Genomic DNA, 27,971 nt, shown 5'->3' on the forward strand with positions numbered 1-27,971 from the left:
AAGTTGGATGATCAGATTGTAGGTAGTGGTTGTGATCAGTATTGGGTAATGAGAAAGTTGAGGGATCCTAAGGAATTTTGGATGTAGGTTAGTGCTACTAATAGGGGGAGGGATCCAATTAATGTATAAAATAGGAAGTACAGCCCTGCGTTTAGTTGTTCTGTCTGGTTATCCCATCGGGTAGTAATAATGAGAGCTGGGATTAGGGTTGCCTCGAATAGGATGCAGAATATGATTAGTTCAGTGGTGGTGAATATTATGACTAGGAATATGTGAAGGGAAATGAGTATGGAGATATATATCTTTTTTTGAGTGATTGTGTCTTTAGACAGGTGGGATTGGCTAGCCATGATTATTAAAGGTAGTAGTCAGATTGTTAAGATTAGTAGGGGTGTACAGAGGGGGTCCATAAAAAATAGTAGTGAGAAATTCAGGCTGGTATTGGTGGTTTGGTAGAATATGGATAGGCTAATTAAGCTAATAAAGAGGCTATGGGTGGTGGAGTTAATTCAGATTATATTATTTTTTGATAGTCAGGTGAGAGGAATAAGCATAATTGTGGGGATGATGAGTTTTAGCATTGCAGGAGGTTTTGGACATAGTCTAGCCCGTAGGCATTAGAGACTATAACTAGGAGGGCCAGTCCTAGTGCAGCCTCGCAGGCTGCAAATACCATGAGGATATAGGTATTATAGAAGATAGTGTGTGATGGGTATTTAGGATCATTAGGGTGCTTAGGACTAATAGGGATAGTATCAAGCCCTCTAGGCATAAGAGGGAGGATATTGTGTGTGATTGGTACAGTAGTAGTCCTAGTAGGGCTGTGGTGAATGCTAGGAAAATGTTAATGTAAATGGATGGCGTATGATAATTATGAATTTAATCATAACTTAATGAGTCGAAATCATTTGTTTTGGGTTAAACGAATTATCATATTAGGTTCACTCTAAGCCTTTTTGGGACCATTCGTAAGCCAATCCCAGTGCTAGGAGTGAGATGAGAATGAGGGCTATAATTCATGTGGGTTTGAGACTGCTAGTCTGTGAGGCTCATGGGAGTGGCAGGAGTAGAGAGATTTCTAGGTCAAATAGGAGGAATGTGATGGCTACTAGAAAAAAAATTTTATGGAGAAAGGAAGTCGGGCTGATCCTATGGGGTCAAATCCACATTAGTATGGGCTTGATTTTTTGGAGTAGATATTTAATTGGAGTAATCAGAATGTGATGATTACAAATAATGAAGCTAGTTCAGAGTTGGTTAGTAGGTTAAGAATTAGGTTGATTATTCTTTTCCAGGTTTGTTATCGGAGCTAAGTGATTGGAAGTCAATTGTACTTACTATACTAAAAGGACATGAGCCTCATCAATAAATTGAGATGTAAAGGAAAAGTCAGACTACATCCATGAAATGTCAATATCAAGCTGCTACTTCGAATCTGAAGTGGTGGTTGGAGGGAAAGTGAAATTTTAATTGGTGCAAGAAGCAGATGATTAGAAACGAGGAGTCAATAATTACATGTAGCACATGGAATCCTGTTGCTACAAAGAAGGTAGAGCCATAAAATCTCTTGGAGATAGTGAATGGTGCCTCAAAATATTCTGAGGCCTGTAGGAGGGTAAAGTATTCTCCTAGGGCAATTGTAATAAATAGGGCTTGGAGTATGTGCTTGCAGTTTCCTTCTATTAGGCTGTGATGGGCTCATGTGATTGACACCCCGGAGGCTAGAAGAATGGAAGTGTTTAGGAGGGGAACTTCGAGTGGATTAAGAGGGTTGATTCCTGTGGGGGGTCAGCATCCACTGCGTTCTGGCATTGGTGCAAGGCTGGAGTGACAGAAAGCTCAGAAAAAGCCTAGAAAAAAGAAGACTTCTGAAATGATAAACAGAATTATTCCATATTGGAGTGATTTCTGTACATTGTTGTGTGATGTCCTTGGAACGTGCTTTCTTGGACCACGTCTTGTCTTCATTGGTATATTGTTAAGATATTGGTGGTTAAGCTGGTGATTGGCAGAATAATGGAGTTAAATGAAATCGCATTACTAGGCCTGAGGTTATTAACAGGGCAGACAGGGCTCCTGTAAAGGGTCATGGGCTAGGGTTAACTATGTGGTAGGCATGCGTTTGGTGGGTCATTAGGTGTTATCGTGTAGGTAAAGGCTGACTAGGAGTGTAAAGACGTAAGCTTGAGTAAGTGCTGCCGCGAATTCCAGAATTGTTAGTAAGATTAGAATGATGAACATGATAAAAGCTGTTGTAGGGCTAATTGATATTAGTGCTAGGGTGGCACTTCCAATCAGGTGCATGAGAAGATGCCCTGCGGTGATGTTTGCTGTAAGTCGTACAGCATAGGTTGGATGAATAGGCTGATTGTTTCAATGATTACTAGTATTGGGATAAGGGGGATTGGGGTGCCTTGTGGTAAAAAGTGGGCTAATGATATTGTGGTTTAGTGGCAGAAGCCTGTGATTACTGCTCCGGCTCATAGCAGGATTGCTATTCCCAGATTTATAGAGAGTTGAGTGGTAGGAGTAAACAGTGGGGGAGAAGCCCTAGAAGGTTTGTTGTTCCAATAAATATGATAATTGAGATTAATATTAGGGATCAAGTTCGTCCTTTAGGGCTGTGAATAATTATTATTTGTTTTAAGATTAGGTTGATGATTTCCAGCCTTATCTGTGACTGTATATGATGCTTCCACTCTGGCTGAACAGGCCTTCTTTCTACACTATCATCTGATCAGGCTTTGTATTTTCTCACTTCCATTTTTCTTTAGTTTGCCTAGTCTTCTAAGCTTGGAATCCTCTGCCTCCAACTTTTCTTCTCACAGTCCAACAAACTTCCAGACTAAACTCAAATGCTAACTATGCTATTCAGCTTTAATCTCTCCGGACACAAGTGTATGCTACCTTCTTTAATGCCTAGAGCTGTTAACTTTCTCTCATCACTCATTTTATACTTATCTTGTATTGAAGTTATCACCAGTTAAATTGTAAGATATATGAAGGAAGAGCCTAACAACTAGCTAGTCTTTGCATTCTCACTTATAACTAGCTGAGCATCTTACTTCATGGATGCTCAAAAAATGAAAATTTTATAAAGAAGACATAATAGAAATTTAATAAGTCCCTGAATTTATATCAATACTTTCTTTCCCCCAAGTAAATCATGTTCCATATAGGTCATATTTAGAATCTGCTCTGATAGTCATGAAGCCTAGAGATAATGAGTAAAATATTTTAGAAACAATAGCTCAAATATCCTGGTACATATTGCAAACAAACTGAATTGAGAGGGTCAGTGGGAATCACCATGGTAACAGATGGACTCTCTAATTCTTGTAGTCACTTTGGAGTAGATTGACATTTAAATATCATGACAAGAGCCTGGGAGATGCTGCCCATCAATAGCAGTAGGAAGGTATATGAATTCAAGGTAATTAACAGGCTGCTGTGACAACCTTCAAATTCCCTACTAGCTAAATACAATAAAAGTCTATTTTCTGCTCACATTACTGTCTGATGCATATTGCGCAGGCTCCTACGTGGTCTTCCACCAAGTGACTCAGGGATCCAAGCTCTTTCCATCGTATGACTTTGCTATCTCTGATTCCTTTGTTTTCAGTCACAGGAGGAGAGAGAGTGAGCCTAGAATCTCCTGGAAATTTTAGACACCAGGCTTGTAAGTGGCACACATCACTTCTGCCAACTTTCTGTTGGCCAGTGTTACTCGGATATTGCAAGGTGGGTTTGCCAACGACACTTTCCAATATAGCTCAAGAAGAAGAAATATATTTGGTGAGTGTCCTGCATATCTCTGCCATACCACAGCTCCAGTAACTAAGGAATTTGATACCTTAGGTCCGAGGACTGATTTTCTGGAAGAGTAATCATTGAAAAAGGCCTTGTCACTAGGTTTATTGGCAGTGGCAAACATTTTTTTAACGTAAGGTTCCTTCAAATAATGACCAAGACTTCTTTAATAGGATTTCATAGTAGGGCCTTGTTTAATAATTACCAACAACTTAATATCGCTATTCATTCTCAAAGACAACTATTTCAGCTATCAAACAGTCTATAGACTGTCTGTGCTTTATCTCCTCCAGCATATCTCCACTTCTATCAAGTACCTTCCCTATTCCCTTCAATCATTCTGACCTATTTATGTCTCTGAACATGCCAGGCAAATACAAAGATCCTTTTCAGAGGTAGGGATGATTGTTCTTTGGAATGCCTTCATTATTGGCTATAAACAAATGGAAGCATCTTCATAATGGACTTTTCTACTCCAGCTCTGCTTTACCAATTGTTCAGGCTACTCTCTGCTTGGGTCTTCCTCTCCAATTATCCAAACCAAATCAATGGCAGCCCTTCTAATAGTACTTGGATACTCTGGCTTATACTGATTTCTCCCACATGTACACTTCCATGACTCTTACTGGTGGAGTACACATTCCAGCAGCACTTGATAACCTGAGTGGCTGGGTGGCAGAATGAGCAGGCCATGAGCTGTAGAGTCAGGCAGACTGAGTTCAAGCACTTGCAAAACAACATAAGTTATGTGGTACAAGAAAACCTGGTGAATTAATGTTACCACTAATACCATAAGATCATATGAGGATTAAATGGCACAACTGCACTTAAATGTACTTTCCACAGTGCCTGACATATAAAAGAACTCAATAAATGGCAGTTGCATCTGCTTTACTTTCATTGATTAAAAATACGCATGGCTTCCACTGCCACTGCCTGGATCCGAGCCATCATCCTTCACTCAGATTACTGTCATAGCCTGCTAACTATCTTCCGGCTTTCCTTTTTGCCCACACCCACCACCTATTCTCAACACTATGGTCCAAGTGATTTTAAAGAACAATAAAAGCCAGTTCAAGAAATCCTTCCTTGGCTTAAATCCCCTAATGATTCATAGTTCACTTAAGTAAAAGCCTAGGTCAATGCAAATGGCCCATCAGGCTCTATAAAATCTCACTCTCTATTTCCACGTTCCCATCATTTCCCAGTAGTTTCCCTCAACTTACTCTGCTCCAGCCACATGGCCCTTTCACCTGTTTCCTCAAATACAACAGCCTTGTCAGGATTTTGTACCTGTGCTCTCCTACTCCTGAAACATCTCACAATATCCATCTGGTTCCCTCATCTCCTTCAGGGCTTCATATAGAAGTCAGCTTCTCCTGACCACTTTTTTAAATAGCATTCCATCCCCCTGCCAACACAATGTGTGTCTTGCTTCCCCACTTTGTGCTTCTCCTAGTAATTAGCACAACCTAATATTTTTTATCTATTTTGTTTTTAATACTTCTCCCTTCAAATAAGAAAGTAAGTTCCATGAAGGCAGTTATTTTGATTCAATAGCTAAAAAAATTAGTGACTCATAGGAGGAATTCAATAAATATTTCCTGAAGGGAAGCATAGCATCTAGTTTTAATTTTATATCTTTAATTCTGAGCAGAATGTAGATTCTCTGTAGCTATGCAGCAGATCATACTCTTTCCCTGGATTCCACCCAAGCTTGTCCAATTTTGTGAGGGCTCCACAATAATTTGCTAATGCAAATGATCTTTAATAGCCACACTCTTTTGCATCATTTTCTAAGTGACCATATCTCTGACAACAGGCTCTCCTGTCACCTCAGTGCCCACCACAGCTTGGAAAAGAAGCTTCTTTATTTAGTAGCCATCTGGCCTGGGCATCAGTCAGTTCTCTACAATTTTTAAGGGTTGTAACACTGACAATTACTGAAATGTCAAAACACCAGGCCAAGAATGAGGGCTGTGACAACAACCATCCCACATAGTTGCCATGGTGATATGGGTAAATTATATCTGAACTTTTGTATTCGCTTAGCTCTTCTAGGTATTGCTACATTATTTAGATTTATGATAAGTAAAGACATATTTACCTAAGAACATTTATCAAATGCCTGCTATATACAAGGCATGTTGCTAGATATTTGGGAACCAGAGATAGGTAAGACAGCTCCTCTCCTTTGGAAACATAATCTAATGCAGAAAGATGAACAAAAAATATTTACATGCCAGTGTAACCATGTGAAAAAAATGGCATTTATATGTTGGTGTAACAGGAGGAATAAGTTCTGTTGACTATAGCTGCTTCTGCCCCTGTGTGGTTGGCAGAGAATATTTTTCTGTGGAATAATGGCCTTCTGTAAGGAGAAATGCCTTTACCAACAGCTTTGGGCTCAGAAGGGGGCACCCTATCTCCAAGGATGAAACTTTCAAGGAGACAAGAAAACAAAGAAACAGCTAAACAACTACACATATGAAATGGAAAGATATTTTTATGTGTAAAGATGGTGAGAAGAGAGGAGGGTAAGGTTACAAGGAAAGAAAGGGAGAGGGAGTAAGAAATATGATGGCAGAAATCTGGTGGGAGAATGGGTGTGTGGGAGGGGGAGTGCTGTGGAGAAATGCTAGACAGGAAGAAATTATTTTTGGGTATAGTGGCCAAAGGATTTCTATTTGGGGGAGGGATAATGTAAATCTTACTAAAGTAAAATTTTAATACTGGAAATTGTAAAAATCATAACTCTACATAAATTTTTCTCAAAATGAACACATCCTAGTTACAATCACTGGATCAAGAAACAGAACATTACTAGAACTCCAGAAATGCATTAGTGGATGAAATACTTTTCTATTGCTCTGAACCCATTTATCTCTTCCTCATTTCATTGGTAGTCTGGGACACACATAGATGCTTGGATGAGTGTTGTCGGGAACGTAAAACAAATGAACAAAAAAAGAGAACTGTATTCAATATCTGAATTGGTACATGACAAAGAGAAGACAAAGGTAAAGGCGGTGAGATGTGAGAGAAATAGAGTTTCAGTGAGAACAGGAAACTGGAAGGATTAGCAACCATGAGAATGTAAACTCATTGGAATTGACAAATATCCTGAAGTGGGCTTGTCACTGAGCAAGATTTAACATATATGAAAGCACAGGGACTTAATGGGTAAGACATATTAAAATAGAAGGGGACAATCTGTGGAGTGGCTGGAGCATAGATTTCATGGGCTTAGGGAATAGATAAGGCTTGAAACAAATAAATGACTAATTTGGAGAGCTTTAGCTGGGGCAAAGGAATATGGACTCCTTTTTCTTAGACTTCAGAGAACCAGGAAAGATGTTTAAAGATGAGAAAAACATGATGTGACTTGTTCTTTAGGTAGACAGTTTGGGGACTAGCTTTCACCATAAAATGATATAAAAAAAGGTTACATAGGGAAATTATTTTAATATTTCAGTTAAGAGGTAATGAAGAAATAAACCACAACAGTGTACAAAGACTTGAATTTAGGTAGCACTGGAAAGGATGGGACAGATATGGAAGACTTTTAAGCAATAAATTAACAGTATATGGTGACTGGGTGTGAGGGTCAGAGAAGGGGAGTAGATGAGGATCACTCACTCCTACATCTTGGGTGATGCGGTGGATGGGTGTATCATTAAAATAAACCGGAAATACAAAAAAGAAAAAAAGAAAAGGAACCCAAAGTTTGGGGTAACGGTTGTAAAAGTTATAATGAGGTTACTTTTAGTTATATTAAATTTATGGTGCCCTCAGGACATCCAAGTGAGAATATCTATGTATTAATGTCATTAATGACATGTCTGAAAGCTACTGGAGGTGACAGGGAGAAATCATATAGAAGAAATGGTAAGCAGATGTCAGTGTATGACAGAGTATCATTGTAAAGTCCTTAAATAGGTCCTTAAATTAGTTCAAAAATAGAATCACATACAGTTATTAGAAAACAGTTTTAATTTAATTCTTGTAGCTTTTAATCTAGGGCTATTTAAATTATACATTTAGAGAAGAAAAATTTTGTTCTCAATACTTTAAATGTTTTAATATTATTAATTTAATTTAAATTTCAATCTTATATATTTGTGCAATTTAAATAAAATTGAAATTATATTATTGATCATATATATATATGTCTGGATTCCAACAATACCACATAGTTAAAACTCTTAAGGGCTATAGTAATTACATTTTTATATGCTTAGAAAGAAAATAACAAAAAATTATTAAATAAACATTTTAGACATCACAAATGACTGGTTTTATTTATACATCAAAATTGAGATTGCAGGGGTAGCCACAGTTAAGAATAAAGAGTAAAGATGGTCTACTTGTGCGAGGTTTGATGGAGACGAAAGCAACTGAAAACTCCTTCACTATATAAATTTAAAAGGACAAAGAAACATAAAAAAACAAAACAAAACAACAAGAAAGAAAGGATTTTTTAAAGTCCCTGAATATATATAGAAGCAAGGAGGACCATCTGCTTTATTGCCTTTGGAAATTTGCAGCTCTGGATTGAGACTGAAGATCTCGCTTGGCGTGAATGAAGGGACACTACAGGAAGAAAAAGAGAAACCAGTAAAGCTATTGGATATTGAAATGGTCTGGTACTACAATTTATAAACTCAAGGAGCCCTGAATGAATGCTAGCCATTTTCTCCCCATGCTTTACTTGCTGAATCTTGGGTTGCATGACAGGCTCAAGAGTTTGAAGATGAAGACTGAAAACTGTCATTATTTTGTAGTATTTGGAAGGAAATCCCCACCTGAAAACTGGAGACTGCTCAAATTTCCATCAATCTCTTCCTCAAGATTATGTAGGATGCTGGAGAGCAAAGCTAGGAAATAGTAAAAATCTGTCTAAATCAGCTATCTTGGGCAGGGAATACCCTATTGAGACTCTTAATTAAAAGACCATGGTAATTTCATCTTAAAGACATTTTAACCAGAAGTAGATATGAGCCACTCACAGCAGTGAGTTAGAGCCCCACACATATCAAGGAACAGAGACCAAGACTGCAGAGAACCAGGGTAGAGTATAAGCAGTGAAGAAGTGCCACATACAAAAGGCCCCCCAGGGAGAAAAAGAGAGACCATGGCAGAACCATTGGCAAAAGGTGTGCACACTCAATCCAGGCTCTGTTGGCAGGGCCACCTAAATGCAAAATGGACTTTTCTGGATTGATCCTGCTTTCTGGATTGACAACATCTGGGTCCCTGGGCAGGAAACCCTTTTAATTATGTTTCTAATGGGGAAGAAACTAGAGGCAGAAAAGCCTTATAGAAAAAAAAGGAGGGGGGGGGGGTCTGACCTACCACCACAAGACAGGATAGATCCCAGAACTGAAAAGTGTAAGGAAAAGGGGCACTGAGTAATGGAGAGAATTTAAAACAAATCAGAGGAGCTGGGGTGAAAATTCTGCACAAAAACAAACAGAAAAGATCAAGAATCCCAGAGAAGGAAGAGAGGAAAGAGAGCTTTCTCCTAAAGGTGAAACAATTGCACAAGAAGCGCAATCTTAAAAACCATAAAAAAGAGAGATATTGTATGTTACCACTTCTATGAACTCCCTGAACAATGTAGAATCAATGTCTTATAAAATCAATGTCTAGTGATGGACTGAAGACAGTGAGAGGGAATGATAATCTAATATGTTCAGATATGTTAATGATGGTGAATTCAAAGGTATGGGAATGGATAGGGTTGATGATTGCTTGTTCATAAGATCATAAGTATCAGAGCCATATTGAAGGCAAATAGGCTTGGAAACAAAACAAAACAAAACTGTATTGCATTTCCAGGGCAAGAATCAGATGAAGAAGAGCAGAGAAAATCAGAATAGTTAAACATGGGCTATTCTAAAGGTCTAGAATAAGTTGGATCAGTTGTTAAAAAAAGTCTTAACACAAAACCAATCAACAATAAAGCCCTAAACAAGAGGGAGAAACTGACCTTAAAAGGTAACACATCAGAACAATCAGATCTCAGGCATCATCAAAAAATTACAAGCCATACTGAAAACAGGAAGATATGGCTCAGTCAAATCAACAAATTTAAACTTCAGAGATGACACAGAATTTGGAACAAGTAATCAAATAACTTCAAACAAATCTCCTGACTCAATTCAAAGAGATGAAGGGAAATACAGATATAGAGCTAAATGATAATTAAGAAGACAAGTGTGAGCATAAAGAAGAATTTGGAAGTTTAAAAAGAAACAAGAGAAATTATTAGGATGAAAGGCATAAAAATGGAGATAAAAAATAACTACAGGCATACAACAGCAGATTTGAACAGGCAGAAGAAAGAATCCATGAAATGGAAGACAGGACAATTGAAATCATATGGGCAGAAGACATAGAGAAAAGAATTTCTAAAAAATGAGCAGTGTCACAGGGGTTTGAATGACAGCATGAAGCACACAAATATGCACGTCATGGATGTCCCAGAAGGAGATGCGAAGGGAAAAGGGGTAGAAAGAGTATTTGAGGAAACAATGGCTGATAATTTCCCAACTCTTATATACATGTTCAAGAAGTACAGTGTACTCCAAACAGAATACATCCTAATAGGCCTGCTCCAAGACACAAACTAATTAGAATGTCAAATGCCAAAAAAAGACAGAATCCTGAAAACAGCAAGATGAAAGTGATTTGTCCCATACAGGAGAACCAAAATAAGACTAAGTACCAATTTCTCATCAGAAACCATTGAAGCAAGAAGGCAGTGGTATGATATATTTAAGGTACTGAAAGAGAAAAACTGCCAGTCAAAAATTCTTTATAGAAAAAAATGTCCTTCAAAAATGAGGGAGAGGTTAAAATATTCACAAACAGAATCTGAGCAAGTTAGTCAACAAAAGAGCTGCTCTACAAGAATTACTAAAGGTAGTTCTGCTGGTTGAAAGGAAAAGACAGGAGAGAGTGGCTTGGAGTAGTGAGAAATAATGAAGCTCTTCAATAAAGGTAACTTAAAGGACAAATGCAAAACACAATAGTACTGTATCCTCAATATAAAATTCTACTTTCAATTCCTATAAGAATCTGAATACAACTGAACAAGAAAAGGCATATTTCCTGAGAATGGACATGCAAAATATAAAGAAGTAATGAGGGACAAAAACAATATAAGGAGGAGAAACAGAGAGATACGGGAGTAGAGAACATGTATGCTATTTGAGCTATATTTTCAAAGTAGTTGTTTATAGACACAAGCTGTGTAACCACAGAGTAATCACAAAGAGAGTATTTTTAAAATATACAGAAACAAAAATGAGAAAGGGATCAGTCAGATACATCACAAAAAGAATCAACTATACAGGAAAGGAGTTTTCAATAAAGGAAAACAGAGACCAAAAAAAGATGACATATATGAACAAAAGGGCAAAATGGCTGAAGCAAGTACTGCCTTTGCAGTAATAACAATGCATATCAGTGGATTAAACTCTCCAATCAAAAGACACAGATTGACAGAATGGATAAAAAAGCATTATTCAACTATATGTTGTTTCCAAGATACTTACCTGAGACCCAAAGACACAAATAGCTTGAAAGTGAAAGGTTGTGAAAAGATATTTTATGCAAGTAGCAACAAAATTGAGCTGGGGTAGCTATACTAATATTGGACAACACAGACTTTAAGTCAAAAACTTTTATTATAGAAAAGGACATGATAGATTAATAAAAGGGGCAATTTACCAAGAAGAATAAGCAATGAAAATATTTATGCACCTAACTATGGTGCCTCAAAATATACAGGGCAAACACTGGCAAAACTGAAGGGAGAAATACATACTTCTATAATAGTAGTTGGAGACTCCACTACATCACTCTCATCAACAGACACAACATCTAGATTGAAGATCAATAAGGAAACAGATAACTTGAATATTATAATAAATGAAATAGACCTAACAGGCATTTACAGAGCACTGCACACCAAAACAGCAGGATATACATTTTCTCATACGCACATGGATCATTCTCCAGGATAGACCACATGCTGCATCACAAAACAAGTCTCAATAAACTTAAAAAGATTTGAAATTATATAAAGCATCTTCTCTGACCATAATGGAATGAAGCTGAATATCAGTAACAGGAAAAGAACTGGAAAATCCACAAATATATGAAGGTTAAATAACACACTCTTAAAAATAAAGTGGGTTAAAGAAGAAGTTACAAACGAAATATGTAAATATCTTGAGAGGAATGAACACAAAATTTATGGGATGCAGTGAAAGCAGTGCTAAGAGGGAAATTTATAGCTCCATATGCTTACATTAAGAAAGAAGTAAGCTCAACAATCAAAGACCTAACTGCCCAACTGGAGGAACTAGAAAAAGAACAGCAAACTAATCCCAAAGCAAGCAGAAGGAAAGAAACAACAAAGATTAGAGCAGAAATAAATGAAATAGAGAATTAAAAAAATAGAGAGCATTAATAAAACCAAAAGTTGGATGTTTGAAAAGAGCAATAAAATTTACAAATCCTTTTCTAGACTTATAAAGAAAAGAAAAGATGCAAATAAACAAAATCAGAAATGAGAGCAGGGACATTACTATTGACCCCACAGAAACAAAAAGGATCATAAGAGGATACTATGAACAACTGTGTGTCAACAAATTAGGCAACCTAGATGAAACGGACAAATTCCTAGAAACACATAAACTGCCTACACTGACCCAAGAGGAAACAGAAGATCTCAACAGAACAATTACAAATAAAGAGATTGAATCCATCATCAAAATCCTCCCAACAAAGTAAAGCCCAGGATCAGTTGGCTTCACAGATGAATTCTACCAAACATTCCAAGAAAAATTAATACCAATCCTGCAGAAACTCTTCCAAAAATTTGAACATGAAGGAACAAAGTTGGAGCATTCACGCTTCCAGGCTTTAAAGCTTATTACAGAGCCACAGTTGGTCAAAATAGCAGGTTAATGGCAGAATGGTATATATATATAAAACAACAGAATGGAATTGAGAGTTCAGTAATAGACGTTCGTGTTTATAGCCAATTGATTTTTGGCAAGGGTGCTAAGTCCACTCAATTGGGAAAGAAGAGTCTCTTCAACAAATGGTGCTGGGAAAACTAGGTAACCACATGCAAAAGAATGAAGGAGAACCCCTATCCCTCACCATATACAAAAATTAACTCAAAATGGATCAAAGACCTAAATAAAAGAACCAGGAGAAGAAAACATCGGAAAGCAACTTCAGGACCTTGTATTAGCCAATATGTTTTTAGACTTTACACCCAAAGTACAAGCAACAAAAGAAAACACAGATAAGTAGGACCACATGAAAATTAAAAACTTTGTGCTTCAAAGAATTTTATCAAGAAAGTAAAATGACAACCTACACACTGGGAAAAAATATTTGGAAACCATTTATCTGATAAAGGTTTAATAGCCAAAATATATGAAGATATCCTTCAACTTAATCACAGAAAGAGAAACAACACAATAAAAAGTGGGCTAAAGACTTGCATAGACATCCCTCCAAAGGAGATATACACATGCTCAGAAAACACATGCAAAGATGCTCCACATCATTAGGCTTCAGGGAAATGCAAATCGAAACCACAGAGACATACCTCTCCACACCCATTAATATGGCTGCTATTTAAAAAAACAGAAAATAACAAATGATGGAGAAGAAGCAGAGAAATAGAAACACTAATTCATTGCTGGTGGCAATGTAAATGTAAGCTTATTACAGAAATGCCATAAGACTCAGCAATCCCACTACTAGGTAAATGCTCAAAGTAATTGAAAGCAGGGACTCAGACAGATATTTGCTCACCAGGGTTCATAGTAGTATTATTCACATTTGCCAAAAGACTGAAGCAACCCAAGTGTTCAACAACTGACGAATGCACAAATAAAATGTGGTGTGTGTATATATATATATATATATATATATATATATACATATAATAGAATATTATTCAGCCATAAAAAGGTATGAAGTCCTGATACATGCAACAACATGAATGAACCATGAAGACATTCTGTTGAGCGAAATATGCCAGAAACAAAAGGAGAAATATTGTATCATCTCACTGATTTGAAATAAATAGAATAAGAAAACTCACATAGGCATAATCCAGAATATCAGTTACCAGGGGACAGGATGAGGAGAGGGAATGCAAAGTTAAGGCTTAAAATGTACAGGTTTCCTATTTGGAATGATGGAAATGTTCTGTTAATGGATGGTGGTGATGGTAGCACAACATTGTAAGCATAATTAACAGCACTGAAATATATATCTGAATGTGGTTAAAGGGGGAAATATTAGATAGTATATATGGTAACAGAACAGGTGATATATTTGGTTAAAAGGGGAAATATTAGGTGGTATGTATAGTAACCAAAAAATCTATGAAATTATACAATTTACCTCTAAGTTAAATCATTGGACTATGTTAACAGTATATTTATAAAATTGCAATTTCATCAATATTCCCCATTAATGCAAGGTGTTAACAATTGGGTGGTATATGGGAATACTGTATTTTAGGCATGATTGATCTGTAAATCCATAACTTCGCTCATAACATTTTTTTTAACCACAATGTGATACAATCACATACTCACAGAAAGTCTAAAATAAAAAACACAATACCAAGGATGTGGAGCAACTTGAAGTCTTATACATTTTGGTGGAATTATAAATCAGCTCAATCACTTTTGAAAACTGCTTGCAGTTTCTACTAAAGGTAAATATAAGATTAGCCTATAACCCAGCAATTCTATTACTAAGTATACCTCTAACAGAAATTAGGATACATGTCTGCCAGGAGAAATATACAAGGGAGTTCATAGAAGCTTTATTTATAATACTGCAAAGATATAAGTAAATCAAATGTCTATCACTAGGAGAACTGATAAATTTGGTATATTCATACAAAGAAGTACTACACAGCAATAAAATAATTATACATGCCATTACAGTGATGAACCCTACAACATTACTTTGAGTGGAAAAAAGCCACATACAATAGAGTAAATAATGTATGATTCTATTTATATAAAGATCAAGAACAGGCAAAATGAATTGCTATAGAAAGAATTCATAATAATGGGTAATTTTATTGTCTGGGATTGTATACGGGAGAATTTTCTCGTGTCATTGCTTTTGTTGGTAGTTATATGGACGCATATATATATACATGTGAAAAAATTCAACAAGCTGTACATGTAAAAGGTTTGCACACTTTATGCACATTACTATATGTATTTTACCCTGCAATAAAATATCAAAATACACACACAAAAACAAAACAAAAAAGACATAGACATACATGCATAGCACACATGAAAGTGCCTCTCTTTAAAAAGGAGAGGGGTCCTTAAAAAAAGAATTTAAAATGCTATTTTTGTTTTTATTTTCTGTTTAACAAGTAATATACCCTCAAATTAGAGTGCATGAAAAATATATACATATATAAAGAAAATTTGTATGTTTATGATTAACGAGAGAGAATGATTTGCTTATGCTTATTACTCATTGTAATTGTTCTATGAACAATCTATCAATATATCTATTGTACAATTAGCTATGCCTTTTTAATATTTATTTTATAAAATTTTAGAAGTTTTTCTGAATAGTTAACCAATTGCCCCAACTTCTGATTTTGTAGGTCTGATGGCTATTTAGTGGAAGTCACCCAAGCACTGGCATTCTTATGGTTGTCATTTTTAGTTACAATTGCTGTTGTAAGATTTTATTTTTATTTTTATTTTGTTATTGATGTATTCATCAGTACTTTAGTGGGAAATTGGGAGGCTAGCTGAAAGACTGATACCCAGATATTATTATGAATCATTAGTCTAAAGAAAAACAAATTGTACTTAGCTAAAATTGTACTAAGGCAGCATTATTGGCTTTGTTATTAACCTTGTGCTGTTAGTCACATTGATTTTCCACCCAGATTTTTAAAATATCACATTTTTAATCCATCCAGAATTAATTTCTAGGAGTTGGTCTCTTTCCAGGATGGTTCTGTTACTTATTCGAGGTTAGGAATTTTCCTTAAACTTTCTGGTTACCCAAAGATTTCTCTGTTTATTTTCCATAAGGCTACGATTAATTCTAGACTACTAGATTTACATACTCTCACTCAAGTTCTAGCTTTTATTCTTTGCATTCTAAGAAGCTTTTAAGAAAAATAAGCTACTCTTTAAAGCAAGATATTTTGTCACTTTAATTCAACCCAAATTTATTGAACTATCAATTGAGAGGTTCAAGGAATAAGACAAAGCCTTTTTGTCCAACATGGATTATGAATTCCTAATATTTCTCACCACTCCAAATCAAAAATGTAATTCAGGTAAAAATGACTGTCTCATGCAAAGTGCCTGATGAAAGAGCTTAAATGAATTATAGTTAAGAGAGAGTTAGTCATATTTAGTAGTGCCATAGCTATGAATGAATTACCTGCTCCCTTCTGAGACATGGGAATAGAGGCGCTAAAAATACATTTGTGTAAAAAAGGAAATAGTTAATAAGCCAAAAAATAGAGGGTAGTCAGTTTTGGGGTATATAAGATTGTATTCAATAGCCATACATAAATTAGGTTAAGAATAATTTTTCTTCTTTTTACCTTTGAATGATATATTAACTATATTTAATGCAAATTTTTTGCTGATTTTTTTTACCCTGTAGTATTCTGGTTCTTTAGTTACCATGTTAGTTAAACTATAGACAAATCTGAGTTCATTTTTAAGTTCTAGTAGATAATAGTTATGTCACCTTGAGCAAGTTATTTCATCTTAATTCTTGGTTTTGTTATTTCTGAAATGAGGATAAAAGATAACAAAGATATTAGATATGAAGAATTCACATTTATGTACAAAATGATATTTGTTGTCAGATAAGATTCCAAGGGAGGACTCAAGAGTGCTTTTTATTACTAGCGTAGGGGAACAGATTCTGAGCAGGGAAATCAGGGGGCTCTGGTAAGAGACAGAGAGCTACAGCAGCAGAACCAAAGGAAGGTTTTTACAGAGACGTTTCCATAGAAATAATGTTTCCATGGAAACCAATTAAAGAGCTTTTCAAGCCTATATTTAAGCAAAACCTCCAGCAAAGAGGGAGACAGAAAACAAAGAACTTGATACAAGAGGAGATGTTTCAGCTCAAAGGGACCAGGGAAATTTTAGCATTAACTCCAGAAGAGGGTGCAGACTGACTATAAAAGTTCTCTGAACCTCACCAGTTAAGAATTATCACCAACTTCTTAGTAAGGAGCAACTGGACATGTAATCAGAGCTACTGCATACCCTTTATAACTCTTCCAATGTAGCTAAATTTAGTAATTTGCATTCAAACATAGAATCAAACACAGAGAGGCATATGCTCTCCTGGACAGAAAAGAAGTCTGTGTGTCTCAGAAACCTGTAGAACTGTGACAAACAGGAAATTGGCTACAAAAATCGAAACTATGAAACATAAGTCACAATGCAATTTATTCTTACACATTTTTTTCATGTAAATTAAAAAAAAAAGACAAAGAAAATAAGTATTAGAAGATATAGGACAAGAATGGCCAATATCGGAAGCAAACATTGCCATACAATGCTTCTCAAATTTCTGGATTTCATTTACTGATACAATACCCTGCTCTCCAACATTTCTCTCCCTGTTCTGCTCCCTAAATAGGAACTGACTTAAGGCTGCCACCACCAGTTTCTTATTTTACTGAGCATTTAAAAACAATCATAAAATGCCATTTATGTACCTCATCATTTCATGAAAGAACAAACTGACAACAAAAACATGGGATGGAGATGTCCTCAGGGGAAAAATTCTTCATGGAAAACTTATTACATTGTTCCTATCTTTCTCCTTTTGCTGCTATGTGATGGCCTTTCCATGGACTGGAATTGTTTCATGGGCCAGATTTCAGACACACTGTCCCAATGCACTATAATGGGATCATAGATAAGCAACCGTACAGTAACTAAAACATTTTAGCTATATTATGCCTATGAAAATGTGTGTGTATGTGTGTAGGTGTGTGGGTATTGACCCTACTTGACAATAGGAGTCAAGATTCTCTTTGGATGTGCTTCAGATAATACTAACCAAGTACAACCCTATTCAATTTTCAATATTGAATTGCAATTTTTGTTGGTACAATGATCTCTCTCTTACTAGGCACTAAATCCTTTGAGGGCAGTTTTCCTCACTTTGGTACCCCTATAGCTAAAGCGATTTTTGGCCCATTGTTAAGTCCTTGACAGTATTTGTTGAAAGACTGAATGAAATGGCACTAATCAGGTTATGTCTCCTGGAACAGCATAATTATATATAGAAAATCCCTGTTGCTATTTTGTGTTTTATTAATGGAAGTGTGAACATTCATTTGTTCATTCTTCAGTCATATATGAAACCCTCACTATATGATTGGCAATGTGCTAAATGCTAAACATAATAGCACTGAGCAGAATGTAGTCCTTGCCCTCAATGACAACCAAAATAGTTCCTCTGTGGACCTCCAGAAAATTAAAAACTTTTGTGCACCAAAGGACTTTATCATGAAATGAAAATACAACCTACTCAATGGCAGAAAATATTTGGAAACCAAATAACTGATAAGGTTTTAATATCCAGAATATATAAAAAAATCCTACAACTCAAAAATAAAGTCAAACAACCCAATTAAAAAATGGGGAAAAGGATGTACAAGTGGCTAAAAAGCACATGAAAGACGCTCAATATCATTAGCTATTAGGGAAATGCAAATCAAAATCACAATGAGATATCATTTCACCCTTACTAGAATGACTACTATTGAAAAAAACAGAAAATTGCAAGTATTGGAGAGGATGTGGAGAAATAGGAACACTCATTCATTGCTAATGGGAATGTAAAATGGCACATCTGCAGTTGGAGACAGCTTAGCAGTTCCTCAGAAAGCTAAATGTAGAATGACCCAACAATCCCTCTACTAGGTAAATACCCAAAATAATTGAAAGCAGGGACTTGTGATATTTGCACACCAGTGTTCATAGTATCATTATTCACAACTGCCAAAAGATAGAAGCAACCCAAGCGTCCATCAACTGATGAATGCATCAACAAAATGTAGTAAATCCATACAGTGGAATATCATTCAACATTAAAAAGGAATGAAGTTCTGGTAGAAGCGACCACATGGATGGACTTTGAAGACATTGTGTTCAGTGAAATAAACCAGACACAAAAGGACAAATACTGTATGATCTCACTCATATGAAATAATTAGAATAAGCAAACTCATAGAGTTAGAATATAGAATATAGGTTACCAGGGGCTGGGTTGGGGATAGAGAATGGGGAGTTAATGCTTAATTTGTATGAAATTTCTATTTAGGTTGATTGTAAAGTTTTGGAAATGGATGGCAGTGATAGTAGCACAACATTGAGTATAATTAACAACAATGAAATACATATGCTACTGCGGCTTAAAGGGGAAATATTGGGTCATATATTCGTTACTAGAATAAAAATTAAAACATAAAACAGGACTGTACAAAACAGTGAATCCTATTTAAACAATGGACTATAGTTAATAGCACACTTACAAAAATGGTCTTTCATGAATTATAACAACTGCACCACACTAATGCAAGTTATTAGTAAAAGGGTGGTATATTGGGGGAAAAATGCACCCTCATGTAAACTATAGGCTGTAGTAAATACTACAATTATAATATTTTCTCATCAACTGTAACAAAGGTACCACCATAATGCAAAGTGTCAATAATGGTGTAAGGTATATATGGGAATGCTGTATTTTTTTACATGATTTTTCTGTAAACCTACAGTTTCTCTAATTAAAAAAAAGTTCTTCTCTGGAGCTCACATGATCCTTTTAGTATAGTACCTTATAGAAGTATATTCAATCTCTTGGATGATATAAATATAATTAATCTGATCATCTAAACTCTCTAACAGAGTCAACACTTGTTCTGATACGTTTCCTTAGTGAGCATAAAACCTGTTTATCACCATAAGTAGCACTACTCACTCTTTATCTAAGTCTTTCTTTTAACAGATTACAGCCACTAGCCACACGACAGTTTACTTAAATCTGAACCTTCACCTTATCCACTTTAAATGAAAACAATAAATTTGCTTACTATTGCAAGTCTTGTTGTATTTGCTGTTCTCTTGTGCAAACCCTTCCAGCCGACACTGAAAACGATGCTGCCAAAATTCTTGGAACCAAGGGTTTCGGTGGTTTGTTTCTGGCCGGAGCTTCAAATAATAATCATCAAACCACTTGACATCGGGAGACTGGAGCTTGATTGTGATTCCACCAACAGCTTCTCGCTGATATCCATCTGTCACATCGTACCTGTCAGCCCAGCCGTCACTGTGGGGAAACAAAAACCCCCCAGCTTAGAACAGAAATCCTCTAAGCAAATGTGCCCATTTGCTTTCCTTTTGAAAAGATTAGTCATTAAATCACTGCTTCAGGTCACACTACAGTCCTGCATTCCACCCAGGTGATTATTGAGATAACAGCTTGTTAGAATAAAAAAATGCAGTAACATAAACATGGAAACTTAGGGTCTAAAAATGCTGAAAAGCACCACTCACATTTACCCTGAACTGCAGAGAACAATCTAGTGCTTTTGGCAGAATTTCACTGGTTGCAAAATACTGTATGTGTATGGAAACTGCATACTGTACCCCTTCACACTATTGACTAAAAACTTACAGCTAGTTCAAGTTAAACTTACATATACTCCTTTTTATTACTTTGTTTAAGCATTATAATGATCATAAAATAAGAAAGAAAAATGTTTCCAAGACCTGCTTAACATTCACACTTCACCATCCTATGAGATAATACTCATTTTTATTTACATTTTAAAGTGAATTACAGAGAAGTAAAAAAAAAGAAACCCTGCTGATGGCTATTCTATTAAATCTTGATTGTTCAAACCCTCCTTTAATCCATACTCCATATTCTCTCTCCTATCCTATGGTGCTTCTCTAATACATTAAAAATATACAGTATGAAATCATGCTTTACGTTGGAGTGATTGAAGGAACTTCTTAACAATAGGACATCGAGGATGGTGACAGGGATCAGGCTCCTTGACAGTACTATTGTTTCATGCACTGTTAACCCAAAGTAACCTAGGAATTTTAAACGTGGTATAAATTGAGAGTTCATATCATAACAATAAAAGAGAGTATAACAGAACAGAGGAAGGTGTTTTAAGCTTACTCTGAAAGATGCATGAGACACACTGTTGGAAATGAAAGACATAAGAAGATGTGTATTTCAAATTTGGGTGCACCCTGTGGCATCCAGGAAAAAGGAGACTCTGACTTACCCTATCCTCTCTGTCACTGGAAGGTACAGGGTGTGCTGTATATTTGCTGGAAACTGGTGGTACTATTTTTTCTTTGAAGAGGTGCAAGTGCTCTTCAAGGAAAGATGAAGAAAGACAAGAAAAACTTTACCAATAAAAAATTAACAACAAAGAGAGAAGAGAAGGGTATGGAGGGACTTGGAAAGATTAAGAGAATGGAGATTCCTGAATGCAAAGCAGGAGGGTTTGGAGGTAAGTTGCGACAGGGGGTGGGAGTGAGAGAGTGCTAGAGAAAGGGGCAGGGGGGCGGGGGGGGGGGGAAGGGGCAAGGATTCATATTATCAACCATTATTTCATTATTATTCAGATATTTCTGTTTATTAATTTCTTTTTATCTTTTTTGAGATGCATTTTGTCTTAACTTTTTTTTTTTGGTAGCCATAGTGTGGTCCAATATTTCACAGATAAAACCATTTTTGGGCAAAGGATTATGTAAGTAATTAATCAAAATAATAGAAAAAGCATGTACTTTTTTCAAAATACTCTGCTATACCAACACTGATTTAAAAATTAATAATGGGGAGTTGCTCTAAAGGTCATAGATTACTCATTAAGATATCATAGGGGCTTGAAATGACTTATTTCCTAAGTTATCAGTGGGTGGAAGGGGATACAAAAAATAAACAAAATGAGCTCCATTCTAAGTCCTCCTTGACAAGAAGATATTTCATTAAAATTTATCTATGGTGAAACTTCAAAAACTTTTTTGACAGATCAAGAAAAAAAATGTTAATGCAATAGTTTTTGTCCCAATGTTGAATTCAGTCGCTTCACACATTATCTTCCCTAAAGTTTCTAATTTTCAGCTCCAGAAAATTTTATTTAAAACTGACAAGTTGAAATGAAGTGGGCTTGTTTGCCTCATTTTCTCCCTCTTTTTGTAGGGTTTATTATATCACTGGTATGAGAATGTGGATCTCACTGGCACTCGGGGAGATGCATGGGTGTGCTGCAAATGGGGCAGGAAGCTCTGTTGTCAAGCACAGCCCCATTCTCCAAGGAAGTGGGAATTTAAATCGTTCCTTTTGTTCCTGCTAGCTCTTTCTTATGTAACACTGTGCTTACGGATATTACATAAGAGATGTAAGATTATAATGGATCCAATTTACCCTTCACCATTCATTCATTGAATTTAATGGGGATTGTGAAAAGCTTGTCTTGAGAAACTTTGTACAGGTAACGTTTCCATGAAAGAAGAGTAGAGTGTTAATTTACTTATCTCTCATCACTCTCTCCCTCTCTTTTATCATTTATAAATCTGTAAGTTTAGGGATTTAGTAAAATATGATGTTTTTTGGTAGCGTTATAAGGTAGGGTGGTGAGTTTAAAATTTGTTTTGCTCCAAATGTTTTCATTCAACAGCAAATTAAAACCATAAAAGAGTTTGTGTGGGAACAGATAATTTCAAAATCTCATGTAACAAAACAGGGTCATCCTATTTAAATTTATTGGAGAATATCTGCTATGTAAGTCCCAAAAAAAGTCACTAAATGCTGGCAAGTTAGATGGTGCTGTCTTGGTTTAAGTTATTAAATATTAATAATTTCTTGAAAATGTGTTTTTAAGATTTGCCTTAAGAAGATAGGGCATCTCTAAGTAAGGGGTGATAAATTCAAAAGAAAAAAGAAAATCTTGAACTTATCTTCTACTGTCTAATGCTTTCCATTACATTTATATACCAGTATATCCTTCAAGATTCTGGCTCTACTTTAATGTGTTTGGGTGACATATATTTTATGGAATTAGGAAAGAAAGGGGAAGAAAAAACTAACATTTACTGAACACCTACACATGTAAAGCAATCTTCTAGATCAATTCTCTCTCTCTCCCTCTTGATCTAATTTCTCTCTCTTCTTCCTGTTAGGCATTTTGCCATCTCCTCATAGTCCACTTCATTCTTTTCCTTCCACTTCTTTGTATACCTACATATTAATAATTTGAATGTTGTTTAGCTAGGCTTACAGTATTTCTTTGACCATGGAAACAGACTAGCTTAAACGTTTGGAATAGGAATATCATTCTTAACTTACTTAGCTTGGCTTAACTAGAGGAGTAATTTTTTTCCCTTAAACTTTTCATTTTGAAATAATTTCAAACTTATTGGAGAGTTCCAAAAATAATACAAAACCCACATAGAGAACTCCAACATACATGATCTCCCACCAGATACCCAGATCCACCAATTTTAACATTTTGCCACATTTAATGTATCATTCCATCTATCTATATCTATATCTATATCTGTATCTATATCTAGATCTAGATCCATATACATATCTATACCTATCTATTTATCTATCATCTATCTTCCAAACATTTGAGATAGGCTGTATACATCATGCTTCTTGAACACATAATAGTTCCATGTACATTTCCTAAGAACAATGATATTCACTTATGTAACCACCTTAAGTATAGTTATTAAGTTCAAGAAGTTTAACATTGATATAAAGTTTACAGTCTATATTTCCATTTTTTCATATATCCCAATAATTTCCTTTAGAGCCTTTTCTCCTCCGTTATTATATCCTATTCTAAAACACCTCTATAGGAGGTACCTTGATTCCTTTAAATCTTCTTCTTAAGGACGTGCTTATTTAGCAAGAATTTACTTTCATTTTCTTCCCCAAGATTGCATTACCAAAACATATCCTGCTCTGCAATCTACCTTTCGCCCTTTCTATTATGAACCCCCAATTCCCATTATTTTTAATAATTAGCCACTCTTAAAAGTTTTAATTTTTCTCTCTTTTCAAAAGAAGGTTCTAGTTTAAAACAAAACTGACTCTGGAATTCTCCAGTAAAATTCATCTTTTATATCTCTGCAAACTTCTTTCTTTCCTTCAACAGCATTTACTAAATATCCCTCTATTTTAGACTGAATTATGTTGTGGCAATAAAGTGTCCCAATATCTCAGTGCCTTAATACCAATGTTTATTTCTCATTTAACCTTTGTGTTCACTGTGGACTGCCTATGACTCTGCTCCATGTCATATTCACTCCAAGACCCAGTCTGGAAGAGCAGCCTCCTCTGGGGACATTGCAGGTCTTGTAGAAAAGGAAAGAACAGAGAGCAGAGAGTCATGAAGATTCTGCTCTGAGGTGGCATATGTCACTTCCGTTCACATTTCATTGACCAAAGCAAGTCACATGACCAAACCTGACCTGAATGGAACAGGGATGGATGAGTTTTCCCGCAGGGTGGAATAATGAATATTCTGAAGAAAGATGCAATCGACCACATTTACTAAGTGTTGACATTGTTTTGAAACTGAGAAAAACATACATTACATTTACCACAGACACTACATTACCAGAACTCATGGTCTAGTGGAGGAATGAGAGAGGAAAACAGAGTTATACATAAATGACCACATATAAATGAATATTGTGTTGTAGGTATGAACCAAATGCTATGGGAGAGCAAATCAAAACATGATTGATTAAACCTTCCTAGGAGATAGGACTTGAATCTCAAAAGGTGAATGATGGGGAGATAATAATATTTTGAAATATGATGTCCTAGTTAAAGAGGAGACATTCTTAAATCAGAGAATAATGCATATTAAGTATTGAGACTATCTAGGGGATACAGGATAGTGAAGTAATGAGAAGCTAAGCTGACGAGGACAAATTGTGAATGGTATTTTGTGCCATAACAAAGGTTTTGGATTTGATCATGCAGGCCAAGGGAGCCACTGGTGACTTTTAAGGTGAGAAATGATATGACAAGTTGATGATAAATGAATGAACTGTGAGAACGGGGTGGGTGACAGATCAGAGTGCTTAGAGACTGGTGTTCGAGAATAGTTATAAAAAGTGTTGGAATGGTCAAGGAAACTGATGAAGGAGGATCAACTTAAAGCAGTAGCCGTGGGGATGCCAGAAGAGTCATAGATTTAAGGTATTCTGAGGTAGAAAGAATACTTACGGCTAGATAGATGTGTGCAGAAGAGCAGATGAAGGACCATTCTTATGTTTTTATAGAAGAATAACAATATTGTAATGCTATGTACTAGGTTGGGAAATTATGGAAGAGAAGCAGGTTTGGGGATGCAAGTGGGAAGAATGGGTACAACATGGGACCTGTGATGATCAGATTCCTCTTTGTATGCTTTCTGCCCATTTTGTTCCATTCTGGATATCTACCTATTCTCTCTCTATATAACTGGTTTGAATGTTAAAGAAAATACAGGTTAACCATTTTTTTAATCTGCGACTCTTATACCACATTAGCCCACTGTGCCAGTTTGAATATATTGTGTCCCCCAAACACCAATATCTTTGATGTAATCTTGTGTGGGCAGACATTATCAGTGTTGATTAGATTGTAATTCTTTGAGTGTTTCTGTGGAGATGTGCCCCACCCAGCTGTGGGTGATGACTCTGATTGGATAATTTCCATGGAGGTGTTGCTCTGCCCATTCACGGTGGGTCTAAGTTGAGTCACTGGAGCCATATAAATGAGCTGACAGACAGAGGGAACTCAGTGCAGCTGAGAGTGACATTTTGAAGAGGAGCAACAGCCAAGAGGGATGCTTTGAAGAAAGCACCAGGAGCTGCAGATGAGAGACAGTTTGAAGATGATCGTTGAAAGCAGACTCTTGCTCTGGAGATGCTAAGAGAGGACAAACACCCCAAGTGCAACTAAGAGTGACATTTTTGAGGAACTGCAGCCTAGAGAGGAACATCCTGGGAGAAAGCCATTTTGAAGCCAGAACTTTGGAACAGACGCCAGCCATGTGCCTTCTCAGCTAACAGAGGTTTTCCGGATACCATTGGCCATCCTCCAGTGAAGGTATCTGATTGCTGATTGCTGTACCTTGGACACTTTATGGCCTTAAGACTGTAACTGTGTAACCAAATAAACCCCCTTTTACAAAAGCCAATCCGTCTCTGGTGTTTGCATTCCGGCAGCATTAGCTAACTAGAACACCCACCCTATTCTATTATGTTTATGACTTTGTATGATTAACAATACCTGTTAGCACTCAAAAAAATGAGAAAAATGACAATTATAGAACTGGCATGCCTGACACTCTCTACAATTATGTCTTTATAATACAATATAAAGTCCTTTAATATAATATAAGTCCTTTAAATTTAGAATTATTATTTGTATAATCCATTGTATTAAATTGTTGATACAGATTTCCAATTAATGGCTATCAAATAATTACTGTGGGTCTGCAACCAATAGGTTCAATATCAAAGTTTGTTCTTGCTGGAATGTGGAAACCTCTGAGAGCTATAGCTGACAGGAATAATGAAAGTTCTTAGAAAGCTGTGAAGGAAAAAGTTCACAAATGCTAAATAATTTTAAAATTTCTCTGTCTTATCAAAATCTAAGTAAAAGACAGACAATATATCCTTTCCTTCCTTTCTTCATTTCCTATCAGCATAACTGTTTTAAAGTATTGCTAAGGAAAACAGAAAAATATATGTAACACTAAAAATGCATTGCGGACCCTTTAGCAACAATCTCCATGTCTATTCCTTCCAATTCATTAATTCAACAAGCATCTTGAATGTCTGTTCTGTGCCAGCCACTGTGCTAGGTTCCAGTCTGTGCCTTCAAATACTAACAGTCCGGTAGGCATGACCTGCCTGAATGGGCACTGCCAGCTTCCAGCATGTTGAGCTTTCTTCCTTTATCCTTCAGACTTAACAGCCCTGTTCCTTTTCATTCCATTTTTCCAAAAAACAGTACAACTCAGCAGGTTTTCAGTCACTGAATCATCTCTTACTGAAAATTACATTCCTGTCCCACTTCCCTGAGATTATTTCCAGATCACCTTCATTGCTATTCTGATTGTTTCCAAAGCCTTGGTTCTTACATTTACAATCTCTTGATTTATTACATGGAAGACCAATCACTTAAAATGGGTATGGATTTCGCTAGCTGAACTCACAAAAGGCAGCACAGTTATTTATATAATTCCACGGAGTTCTTGGGGAGGCATCTCGCTGTGCCACCTGCCATGGGCAAATAATGTAAACAAATCATCCTGAGGTCTGTTTCAAAAGAAGCAATTACAGAGTCAAAATGTAGGTATCTGCATGACTGTTCCTAGACATTAGCTGTCATCAAATGAGTAAATCTGTGTCCCCAAAAGTGTGACTGTGTACATGGGGGGGGGGATATGAGTGTGTGGGTGTGTTATACATACACAGTTCTCCTAGCTCACTGAAATCTTTAGTCCTCTTGTCATGAACTTATTAGTACTGGTGAGACCAGTCACGCACCTGTGCCATGCTGTGTATTGGAGACATAGCACATTACTTGTTACTCAAATACTTTACTTTCACACCTCCAAGACTTTGAGGATGCTAGTCCCTCTCCACAGTGTACCATCCCCTCAACTCCTCCCATGTTTCCTGATTTGATAAAAACAAACCAACCAACCAACAAACAAAAAAACAATTCATCCAATAAGCAGACAGCCTTAGCTTCAATGAGATGTATGGGAAACATTTATCAATCTCCCATGGACTCAATAGTTCCCTCCTCTCTGCTTGCAAACTCCTGTGGCATTTATCCCTTGATTCACTGAACCAGTATTGTATAACTACTGTTCTAAATGTGGGATATAGTAGTGAACACGACGCACACAATTCCTGGTCTCATAGAGGTAACGTGATGCTTTCAATTTTGCATTTGTCATCGTATTTAACTTTAGCTAGATTTACTTCTGTTTCCCTGAGGTAGACTATACATTCCATGTATTGGACATCTTTATG

At 36.2% G+C, this 27,971-nt stretch overlaps 1 protein-coding gene across 3 annotated transcripts in view; it reads right to left on the minus strand.

Annotated features, from left to right (window-relative positions):
* Positions 1-27,971, minus strand: part of GRM5 (glutamate metabotropic receptor 5) — a 554,896-nt gene that overhangs the window by 133,184 nt on the left and 393,741 nt on the right. For all 3 annotated transcript variants that reach the window (XM_037841016.1, XM_037841014.1, XM_037841015.1), the window contains exon 4: positions 19,982-20,217. In XM_037841016.1, coding sequence (XP_037696944.1) covers positions 19,982-20,217 — 236 coding nt within the window. The remainder of the gene's footprint in view (positions 1-19,981; positions 20,218-27,971) is intronic.

This window comes from Choloepus didactylus, chromosome 6 (assembly GCF_015220235.1).
Source record: "Choloepus didactylus isolate mChoDid1 chromosome 6, mChoDid1.pri, whole genome shotgun sequence".
Taxonomy (NCBI): Eukaryota; Metazoa; Chordata; class Mammalia; order Pilosa; family Megalonychidae; genus Choloepus; species Choloepus didactylus.